This window comes from Panthera tigris, chromosome F2 (genome assembly GCF_018350195.1).
Source record: "Panthera tigris isolate Pti1 chromosome F2, P.tigris_Pti1_mat1.1, whole genome shotgun sequence".
Lineage (NCBI taxonomy): Eukaryota > Metazoa > Chordata > Mammalia > Carnivora > Felidae > Panthera > Panthera tigris.
In genome coordinates this window covers 55,607,610-55,618,784 of record NC_056676.1, presented here as the reverse complement: position 1 = coordinate 55,618,784, position 11,175 = coordinate 55,607,610, and the positions used below count along the sequence as shown (strand labels likewise).

Sequence of the window (11,175 nt, the reverse complement as noted above, 5' to 3'; positions counted from 1 at the left end):
GGCTCAAACTCAGGAATCATGAGATCATGACCTGGGCTGAAGTTGGACACTTGACCGACTGAGCCACCCAGGCACGCCTGTACATTTTAAATTATTAATTCTATCACACCTCCTCCTTCCTGAAAAACATGATTTTTGCCTCTATACATCATCGATAAATATTTTATGCAGAAAATGATTATGTGTGTTGGTAAATTTTAAATGATATTTTTTTTGATGCTTCATTTTTAAAACATCTTTATTAAGGTATAAATGGCATGCAATAAACTGAAGTTTTGGAGTGCGTAATTAGCTAAATTTTGGCATATATATCCATCATAAAACCATTACCACAATCAGGAAAATCAATATATTCATCATTGATAAAGTTGTTTCCTCAAGTCCCTTTTGTCCCTGTCTGTACTAGGCAGCCATTGATCTGCTTTTGTACTGACCACCAAAGACTAATTTGTATTTTGTAGAATTTTATATGAAAGAGATAATACACTTTTTTTGGCCTATCCTCTAAAACTCAGAATAATTATTTATCTATGTTTTTGCATGTATTGATAATTCATTTTTCCTAATGAATCAAATTTCATTATATGTATATTCCATAATTGATTTATCTACTCATCTGCTGTTGTATTTTTTAATTATTTTCAGTTTTGGTATTATAAATAAAGTAACTATGCACATTCATGTATAAATCCTTATGTGGACATGTATTATGTATTTAGGAATAGAGTGGCTAGATCGTATGGTAGGTGTATCTTAAATTTTTAGACAACTGCCTTATTGTTTTCTAAGGTTGTTGCACCACTTTACATTCTACCAACAGTGTGTGAGAGTTCTAATTTTCCAACACTCTAGCCAGTGGCCAGTTTTTTAAATTTTGGACACTGTAATAGATGTGTAGTTGTATCTCCATGGGGTTTTAATTTGCATTTTCCTTATAATGAATGATGTTGAGCCACTTTCAAGTGCATATTTGCCACCTAAATATGTCTAAGCTAAAGCATTTGTTAAATAGGCTGCCAATTTTTATTGAATTTTTTTCTTATTGAATTGTGAAATTTAAAAAATGTATGTATATATGTGTATCTTTATTTATATTGAATATATATGTCTTATTCTTTTGAAAGCCAATAATGTTTGTATATGTCTTTATGCATATTAAAACACGTAAGTGTGTTTGCCTGTGTAAATGTATATTTTATTCTTTTGCAAACCAAATTTGCTAAACAAATTATGCAATAATTCCTTATAGGGATCTATATAGGAATAAGAGGATACTATATGTAATGCATTTATCATGCAGCCTAGCACAGAGTAACCCATCAGTAAATTCTTTTTTTTCTTTTTTCTTTTTTTGTTATTTCTGCTACTGTTGTAAGTAAACACAAACTCTAAATGTCACTACTATATTGAGAAAAAAAGTAAGCAATTATTGCAAGTTTTCTATGCTGTGTTATGAGAATAATGGTTATACTTCTAAAAGAAAAAAATAAACAGAAAGCTCACTTGAAATCAAAGATCCAGAAAAATTATCTTAGGGATATTAAACTGATTCTAGGGTTGTCTTTTCCTCCAAAGTACATAACATTATAGTTGAAAATTAAGGAACATTAGGAAAAATCAATACTTCTGGGGTTTACCTAGAGAGAAAATGAGGCAGAGAATAGGGTAGATGGTGAAATGAGAGCTTTCTTACTCTGTTACATTTGATTACAAAATGAGTATATAAAAGTGGAAATCACACTTTTGCATTATCTCTAATTTAGGAAGATATTTTTATATGATTTAATATGGTATAAAGACTGGCTGTTCATTAATAGATTTATTTGGCTATATATATTTAGAGCATTTGACATTTTAAAGATTTTTTAAAATGTTTATTTACTTTGAGCGAGCGAGAGAGAGAGAGAGAGAGAGAGAGAGAGCTGGGGAGGGGCAGAGAGAGAGGGAGACACAGAATCTGAAGTAGGCTCCAAGCGCTGAGTGGTAGGTCAGCACACAGCCCTTGCGGCACTTGAACTCAGGAACCACAAGTTCATGACCTGAGCCGAGGTCAGACGCTTAACCGACTGAGCCACCCACGCATCCCGTAGAGCATTTGACATTTTAAATAAACTCAAATTTATACATTTTCAATAAACATTCTCATGTACCAATAATAAATCTAATTTATACAATTTTGCTTCAAGTGAGTTAGAAGACCTAATTTAACTTTCATCAAAGATATCTTTTTCAAGAGCATACTTATCATATAAACACTGAGTAACATACAGAATTGTTTTTTTTTAATATCTACTTATTTATTTTGAGAGAGAGAGAGAGAGAGAGCAAGCAGGGGATGGGGAGGCAAGAGGGAGAGAGAGAGAATCCCAAGCAGGCACTGCCTAACATGTGGCTCAATCCCAGGAACTGTGAGATCATGATCTGAGCCAAAATCAAGAGTTGGACACTTAGCCCACTGAGCCACCCAGGTGCCCCTAGAATTGCTGAATCACTATATTGTACAACTTAAACTAATGCTGTCTTTTAACTATGGTGGAATTAAAATAAAAAAAAAAAAACTGCTTAAAAAAAGAAAAAAAATCTTAAATTCTAAAAGAAGGGGTGAAGTATAAAATTAGAGAACAGTAAAAAGGAAATACTTTTTTTATTGCTTTAAATCTTTTGGAATAATTTTTGTCTGTAAAGAAAGTTGGGAAAATTGTATACAGAGTTCCTCTGTATGCTTCACTCAATGTCCCTAAATGTTAACATGTTTCATAACCATTTTAACATTACCAAAATGAGAAAATTAACACAAATAAAATGCAATTACATATTCTAAAGATCCTGTTCAAGTTTCAACAGTTCTAGAATCCAATCCAGGTTCCCATACTACATTAATTTTCAAGTTTCCTTAATATCTTCCAACCTGAGAGAGTTCTGCAGTCCTTTAGGATCTTGTTATTCTTGAAACATACTGGCACATTATTTTGTAGCAAATCCTTCAATTTGGGTTTGTCTGATATTTTTCATGTTGAGATTAAAGTTATTAAATTTGGGATAAGAATACCAGAGGAATGATGCTATGACCTACTCAATACTTTATATCAGGCATTACATGATCCATTAATGGGGATGGTGATATTCATCTCTTGGTTAAGATGCTTGTCTGCCAGGTTTCCTGACTATAACCTTTTTTTGTAATTAATAATTATCTTGTGGGAGGCTAATTTGAGGCTATATAAACACTTGATTTGTCATCACTGTTTCACCCAGTAAAAATAGCATTCATGAATAATCATATTGTATTTTTTAAAGTTTATTTAGTGTGTGTGTGTGTGTGTGTGTGTGTGAGAGAGAGAGAGAGAGAGAGAGACAGAGAGAGAGACAGAGAGAGAGAGAGAGAATGAGTGCAAGCAGGGGAGGGATAGAAAGAGGGTGAGAGAGAGAATCCTAAGCAGGCTCCAAGCTTGATGTGGGGTTCAATCCCATAACCCTGAGATCATGACCTGAGCCAAAATCAAGAGTAGGTCACTTAACCGACTGAGCCACCCATGTACCCCTCCTTCTGTGTTTTTAAATAGGAATTCCACAGTTAGGAAGAGCTATCTCTTCTCCCCTAATTAATTATATGTATATAGATTTGAGAATATTTATTCTATATGCTATAATCCATTAAAATCCTTATTTATTTTGTTGCTGAATTCATGATAGGTTTAGCCACTGGGAATTAATTCATGTTTTCTCTTTTGCCCTTTAAGCATTTTTTTGAAAACTTTCTTATGCCCTTCATAGCTGTTTGATACTCATCATGCACTTTTGTTAGTCCAGTTTATCAGTCATTTTTCCAAGGACCTAATTTCTTTATTTGAAAAATATTATTTAGAAATTATAATCTGGGCATTAGGTGTTACTTTATTACTGGAGTATAATGATTTCTATGCCATTATGGTGAACAGAATAGGATGTATATGCATATATGCATACCTCTATGCCTATTTCCATACCTATAGGTGTATTTACTGGAAATAATGTATTTATACTAATATTCTAATTTGAATTCAACACCACAAGATTCACTGTGGCCATCATAAATCCTTTCTTCACAAGTGAGAAACTTGGCACTCATTCTTAACAATATACTCATTTGTTCAAACTATAATATACATAATATAATTCCAAATTTGTTAATCCGTATTACCAGGAGGAATTTGCTAACCAAAGTATCACTGTTTTAACTGGGTGTTGGATTCTGTTTATTAATATTTTATTTAATTTTTCATATTAATAAGTAATACTTGTCTTCTTTGTACTAGTTTTTTACTATATCATTTTCACTATATGATGTTACACAGGCTGTATAAAAAGATTTACAACACTTTCTTTTATTTTCAATCTCTGAAATGATTTGTGGAGTATCAGAACCATCTGTTTTTGAAGAATGTGTAGTCCTCTGTGAAAAATCTAGGCCTGGTGATTTTTGTGGGTGAGTTTATTATTTAAACTATGTGAATGACACTTGTTGGTTTTCTGTTTGTTATTGTGAATGATATTTGTTGGTTTTTGTTTAGTTTCTCTTTTTGTTCTTATTAAGAAATGATCTATTTCATCAAATTTTTCAACAATTATTGTATAGATGTTTGCAAATGAGTCATTTATTTACTTACTCTTTCAATGGTTATTTCCCACTTCATAATTCTTATTTTTGTGCATTTGTGATTCTATTTTTTACAAAATTGCTAATCAATGGCTTATTAAAAAACCAATGCTTTGGATTCTGTCTCATGTAATGCCTGAAGTTCCAAAACCTCCCACAAAAGACCACCAGAGTCATAAGTCAAAGCCAAGCGGCAAGGGTCATTTATTGCAGGTTCGAACCTGGTCCTCTGCGCACTCGTCGCCGGTGACACAAGAGGCCACGAATAGGGTTGGTATAGCGTTTTTATAGACAGAGACAAATAGCACAGGGGAGGTTTTTTACTTGTGGCGGGAGGAAGAAAGGGGGAAGGGGGTAGGTGAGGAATGTGCTAAGCAGGCAGGTTTACAGAAGCGAGAAATGCCGGTTAGTTTGTATACAATCACTCATTCCATTACATATCAGACTACATTTAGGAAGTTTTACAGCCCATTCTACAGCGGGTTACAATCAGGAAAGGTCTCACAATGCTCATAGCAAACAGCAAGCAAAACAGACTTCTCAGCAATTGTATTTCTTATCAAAGATCCATAATAAGCAGAAAAGAGAACCTAGCTTTAAACTAAGGCAGGGCTGTCATTTGGATTCAAAGCTGTTCCTTTCATTCCCCCCTTTTCCTTGTGCCTAAAGAGCCAATCTTGGATCGTCAGTTTTCTATTTGTAATGTCTCGAGCGGTTGGTACTGAGTTCGTAAGACCATTAATTGTACAGCATTGAACCTGTCTTGGACAAAATTAATAATTTTGTTTATGATGCAGAGGCCTAATGTGAGAGCGAGAAGTAGAATGGCCAGAGGCCCAAGTAAAGCAGAGAGCAGGATAGTATTATAGACTTCCTGGGTTTCTAAATTAGAAACCTCCCAAGTTAAAGTATAGGGTATGTGGGGGTTGCCTGCAATACTTATGAGTCCGTAGGAGGTGAACAGGAGCACGCTAATGAGTGTTCCTCCGATCATTGTGGGTCCAGAGCTGCAGCAACAGTCTTGGTATGGGACACCCAGGCCTTTGGTCTCAGCCGGTTTTCGGGGTCAGGTTTTCGACGCAGAGTCAATTTTAAAGGATGGGTCTTACTCTGGTCAACCGTCCAGGCAGTGTTGGCTTCCGGCACGAAGTCTTCTCGAACCGCAAAGGGATCAGCTGGTCTGGCGTGGGTGTAATGGATCCAGGTAGCAATCCTGTCGACTTTGAGAGCAGTGGGTGTGGTTAGGATCACAATGTCGGGTCCCTTCCACTGTGGTTGGAGGGTCTCTTGCTTGTGTCTCCACACGTATACCCAATCTCCGGGTCGGTAGTGATGCGGCTCAGGAGGGGGCCCGTTCTCATAAATGGCTCTCAATCTAGGCCAAACTTCCTGGTGGGTGTGCTGGAGTTCCCTCAGGGAAATAAGTTTATGATCATCAAATTCAGTTAACACATTAGACTGTAGGGTGGGAAATTATAGGGGGGGGCACTCCATACATGATTTTAAAGGGGGTTAATCCCAGTTTGTAAGGGGAGTTCCGCACCCTGAACAGAGCGTAGGGGAGTAAGACTACCCAATTAGCGCCAGTCTCTATGGTCAATTTAGTTAAGGTCTCTTTTAGAGTTTTATTCATTTTTTCTACCTGTCCTGAGCTTTGGGGTTTATATGCACAATGTAGTTTCCAATCAGCCCCAATAAACTGCGCTATCCCTTGTATTACCTTTGAAATGAATGCTGGTCCGTTGTCTGATCCTATTAGGGTAGGGAATCCGTACCTGGGTATGATGTCTTCTAACATTTTCTTTGCTACTATCTGCGCAGTCTCATGCTTGGTGGGGAAGGCCTCTGTCCATCCTGAAAAGGTATCTATAAACACTAACAAATATTTATATCCATATTTTTCAGGCTTTACCTCGGTGAAGTCTACTTCCCAATAGGCTCCCGGCCTGGTTCCGCGGGTTCTGGAGCCAGGGTTTTTCCCGTGGTTGGTGGCGTTAGTTAATTGACAAGCTTTACAGCTAGTAACTATCTGCTCAATTTTTGTCCTGGAGTCTTTAATGGTGATCCTAGCATGTCTTATTAAGTCTTGCATTTTTCTTGTGCCCATATGAGTGGCTCAGTGCATCTTGGATAAGACTTTATTTCCCATTTCTTCTGGGAGGATTATGCTACAGTCTGCTGCTCTCCACCATCCGTTAAGGCACTGAGTTAAAGGTAATTTTTGGATCCAGTTTAGGTCTTCTTTAGTGTAGGCGGGATTTTCTGGTAAACTAGCTGAACCGGGGTCTGGTAGGGTGGTCATTAAAGCACAGTCCACCTGTAAGGCTGCCTCTCGGGCCACCTGGTCAGCCAAATTATTTCCTCTGGCCACCGGTGTGACCAGTTTTTGGTGGCCTGGGCAATGTATGATGGCTAGTCGTTTAGGCAGCCAGAGTGCCTTTAAAAGAGCCAATATTTCTTTTTTGTTTTTGATAGTTTTCCCCTCTACAGTTAACAGTCCCCTCTCTCTGTATATAGCTCCATGTGTGTGGGCCGTAGCAAAAGCATATCTGCTATCGGTATACACGTTTAATTTCTTGTCTTTTCCCAAAGTCATTGCCTTGGTTAAGGCCACAAGTTCAGCTCGTTGGGCAGAGGTGCCAGCTGGCAAAGGCTCTGCCCAAACAGTCTCAGTTTCAGTTGTGACTGCTGGCCCCGCGTACCTTTGACCTTGATGTACAAAGCTGCTGCCGTCAGTGAACCAGGTAACCTCGGCGTCTGGCAGCGGGTGATCCTGTAAATCTTCCCGAACTCCATGAACCTGTGCCAATATCTCAGCGCAGTCATGGAGGGGGGTATCCAAGTCCGGGTCTGGTAACAGGGAGGCAGGGTTTAGTGTTCGGGGGGGAGCATAAATGATTCTGAGGGGATTTAATAATAGTCCCTGGTAGTGAACCAGTCGGGTGTTACTTATCCATCGGTCAGGAGGTTGTTTGAGGACTCCCTCGATGGCATGAGGGGTTGTAACATGTAACTCTTGTCCCATAGTTAACTTATCAGCATCCTTTACCATTAGAGCTGTAGCAGCGATCATACAGAGGCAAGGGGGCCAGCCAGCCGCTACTGGGTCTAGTCTTTTTGAAAGATAGGCAATGGGCCTGGGCCATGGACCAAGGAGTTGCGTTAGCGCTGCTTTGGCTACCCCCTTGTTTTCATCTACGAAGAGATGAAAGGGTTTGGAGACATCGGGGAGCCCTAAGGCTGGCGCCGACAATAGGGCGAGTTTGATTTGCTGGAAAGCCTGCTCAGTTTTCTCTGTCCACTCAAAGGGCGCCTGTTCTCGGGTGACCAGGTAAAGAGGCTTAGCTATCTCGGCGAACCGAGGTATCCACAAGCGGCAGAACCCGGCCGATCCCAGGAATTCTCTTACCTGCTTTTACGTTGTGGGTCGGGGGATGTGGAGGACGGTTTCCTTCCGTGCATCAGTGAGCCATCGTTGGCCTTCTCTTAACAGATACCCCAAGTAGGTTACCTCGGATCTGCAAATTTGGGCTTTCTTTGCTGAAGCCCGGTACCCTAGGGCACCAAGTGTCCGGAGGAGATTTTTGGTGCCTTGCAAGCAAGCGTCGGCAGTCTCAGCGGCGATTAAAAGATTGTCAATGTACTGCAAGAGAGTCACTTTGGGGTTTTGATTCCGGTACTCACCCAGATCCTCGTGAAGTGCCTCATCGAACAAGGTGGGTGAGTTTTTAAATCCTTGGGGGAACCGGGTCCAGGTGAGTTGCCCATTTATGCCTCTCTTAGGATTGGACCACTCGAAGGCGAAGAGCTCTTGACTTTTGGGGGCCAGAGGCAGGCTGAAAAAAGCATCTTTTAAATCAAGGACAGTATACCTTGTCTTTCTGGGCTGAGGGCACTTAGGAGGGTATAGGGGTTGGGTACTGTTGGGTGTATGTCCATGACTCGGCGGTTAACTTCTCTCAGATCTTGTACCGGACGATAGTCCGCACTGTTAGGTTTTCGTACAGGCAGCAGGGGGGTGTTCCAGGCTGAATGGCAGGGATGCAAGATGCCTAAGTCTAGGGGGCGACGGATATGTGGCGTGATGCCATTTCTGGCCTCCATTGACATTGGGTATTGTCGGACCCGAACTGGATCTGCCCCCGGTTTCAGTTCTATGAATAGAGCTGGGCGATGTTTAGCCAACCCCCGGTTTCAGCCCATGCTCCTGGAAACTGTTGGAGCCAGGGCTCTATGTTTTGACTTTGTGAGGGTGGCCCCTGGTGGAGTCGATATTCATCTTCTAATCTTAGAGTAAGTGTGGTAATGGGTTGGTTGTGAGGGCCAGTCACTTGGGGGCCCCCTGGCGTAAAATGAATTTGGGCCCCCATTTTAGTGAGTAAGTCTCTTTTTAATAAGGGGCATGGGCTGTCGGGGATGACTAGGAAGGAATGGGTGACCTTTCCATTTCCTAGGTCCACAGTCCTCTGGGTGGTCCAGGGATATTTTTTATTCCGGTAGCCCCTTGGACCCAGGAAGATTTTTGAGAAATTTTTCCATGGGGCCTGATCAAGACCGAATGTTGTGCTCCTGTGTCAACTAGAAATTGAACTGGGTTCCCCTCCACTTGTAGCGTTACCCTAGGTTCGGGGAGGGGATCCGAACCCCGTCCCCCCTATTCTGCATCTTGAGTGAAGAGGGCGGGTGTGGTTTGTGGCTGCCATGGTTTTTGATCATGACGTGGCTTTTTCTTTCTAGGGCATTCTCGGGCCCAATGGCCTTTTTTTTTTGCAATAGGCACAATGGTCCTTATCTAGGGGCTTTTGTTTATCCAGGGGCTTTTGGACAACAGCGGCCAGGACTTTGGTCATTTTCTCGGTGGCTTAAGTTGCCTGTCCTCTGGAGTCTCTCTATTATTAAGGACGCGCTGGGCAATGCAGAGTAAGTCCTGAATCTGTTTTCCCTCCAGGTCCTCTAGTTTCTGGAGTTTCTTTTTAATATCAGTGGCTGCCTGATTTACAAAGGCCATTACAACAGCAGCTTGATTTTCCGGGGGCCTCGGGGTTCATGGGGGTATACTGTCTGAAGGTTTCCATTAATCTTTCTAAATAAGCGGCAAGGCTCTCTGTCTTACCTTGTATCACTGAATACACTTTTGCCAAATTAGTGGGCTTGCGTGCAGCAGCCCGGAGACCCGCCATTAGAGTCTGGCGATAAATGCGTAGCCGTCCCCTACCTTCTGCCATGTTGTAGTCCCAGCCATCCTGTGGGGGTCGGGTCAAGGGAAAAGCTGCATTAATGAGATCAAGGTTAGCAGTGGGTTGGCCGTCATCTCCAGGAACCAGCTTTCTTGCTTCCAATTGAATTTTTTCTCGCTCCTCAGTGGTGAACAGGATTCGGAGGAGCTGCTGACAATCATCCCAGGTGGGTTGGTGGGTAAACATAACGCTGTCTAAGAGACTTATTAAATCTTTAGGGTTGTCAGAAAATCGGGCATTCTGGGTTTTCCAGTTATATAGGTCACTGGTAGAGAAGGGCCAGTATTGAAGTCGGGGGTTCCCTGTCTCATCGGGAGGCCCTATTTCCCGTAAGGGTAAAGCTACGGTGGAGTCAGGAAGGCGGAGTCCTGGCTCATGTGGGGCCGGCCTACGGGTATGTCCGGCGGCCCTTGGACTTTGCCCCCACTAGGCTTGGGCGCGGGTTGAGCCTCCCTATTCTCTAGTTCTCCTATGGGCTGGGCTACGGGAGGCTCTGCCGGCGCAGCAGGGATAGGGGCAGCTTTCGGAATAAGAGGAGGAACCTGGTAAGGGGGAGGGTCAAGGGAAAGTAAATCTTGGTTGTCGGGGAGAACAGGGGGTGCAGTTGGAGTTGGCGGCTTGGGAGGGTTGATAGGTTTAGTCGCTAGGATTTGGCATGACTCTGCTATTAAGGAAGAGGCCATCCAAGGAGGTGGGTTTTCTACTAAATCTTGCCACACCAGAATATAGGGAATCTGATCCGAGTGACCTTCTTTCCCTGGTAGGAAAATTTTTTATTTTACTTTAAGGACCACAGGGAGGCAGAAGGTTCCCTCTGTAGGCCAATTGACCCCAAAGGTGGGCCATGCAGAGCGGCAATAGGTGATCAACTTCCTTTTGCGAATGTCTAGGCTTAAGTTGTGTCCTCTAGCTTTTACGTCCCTGAAGTTGGCGAGAAGGAGGGAGAGAGGGGTGCTCTGCGTTTGGCCCATGTTATGATTCTGAGGAAGAGGAGAAGAGAAGGGGGCGGCACGGAGGGGGCCCTGAAGTGGCTGAAATCAGCGATGGAGTTCGCACAGGCAACCTCCGAGGGTGAGACCCCTGGCGGCCTGGCTGGGCCCCGGGCGGAGGGGTGGGAGGGAAAGCCGCAGGCAGCTGAGGAAGGAGGTAAGAGGAACAAAGGATGGAATAATTAATTCTGATCAGCCGAAAAAACACTTAATTCCAATAAAACATCCGACGCACGAAAGAAAAACAAGAGCCAACAAGAATCTCTGACAGTGGTTTCAACTTTCTGGGGCCGTCTAGGCCAGCCCAACAGAA

General features: G+C 42.1%; 1 protein-coding gene across 1 annotated transcript; it reads right to left on the bottom strand.

Annotated features, from left to right (window-relative positions):
- Positions 1–5,222: 5,222 nt before the first annotated feature.
- On the bottom strand, positions 5,223–10,889 carry LOC122234902. The gene is given in 9 exon segments (XM_042972893.1): positions 5,223–6,092; positions 6,094–8,509; positions 8,512–8,826; positions 8,829–9,128; positions 9,131–9,404; positions 9,406–9,488; positions 9,491–9,659; positions 9,661–10,193; positions 10,262–10,889. Coding segments are annotated over 9 exon segments (5,139 nt in total). The 5' UTR covers positions 10,845–10,889; the 3' UTR covers positions 5,223–5,626.
- Positions 10,890–11,175: the final 286 nt, after the last annotated feature.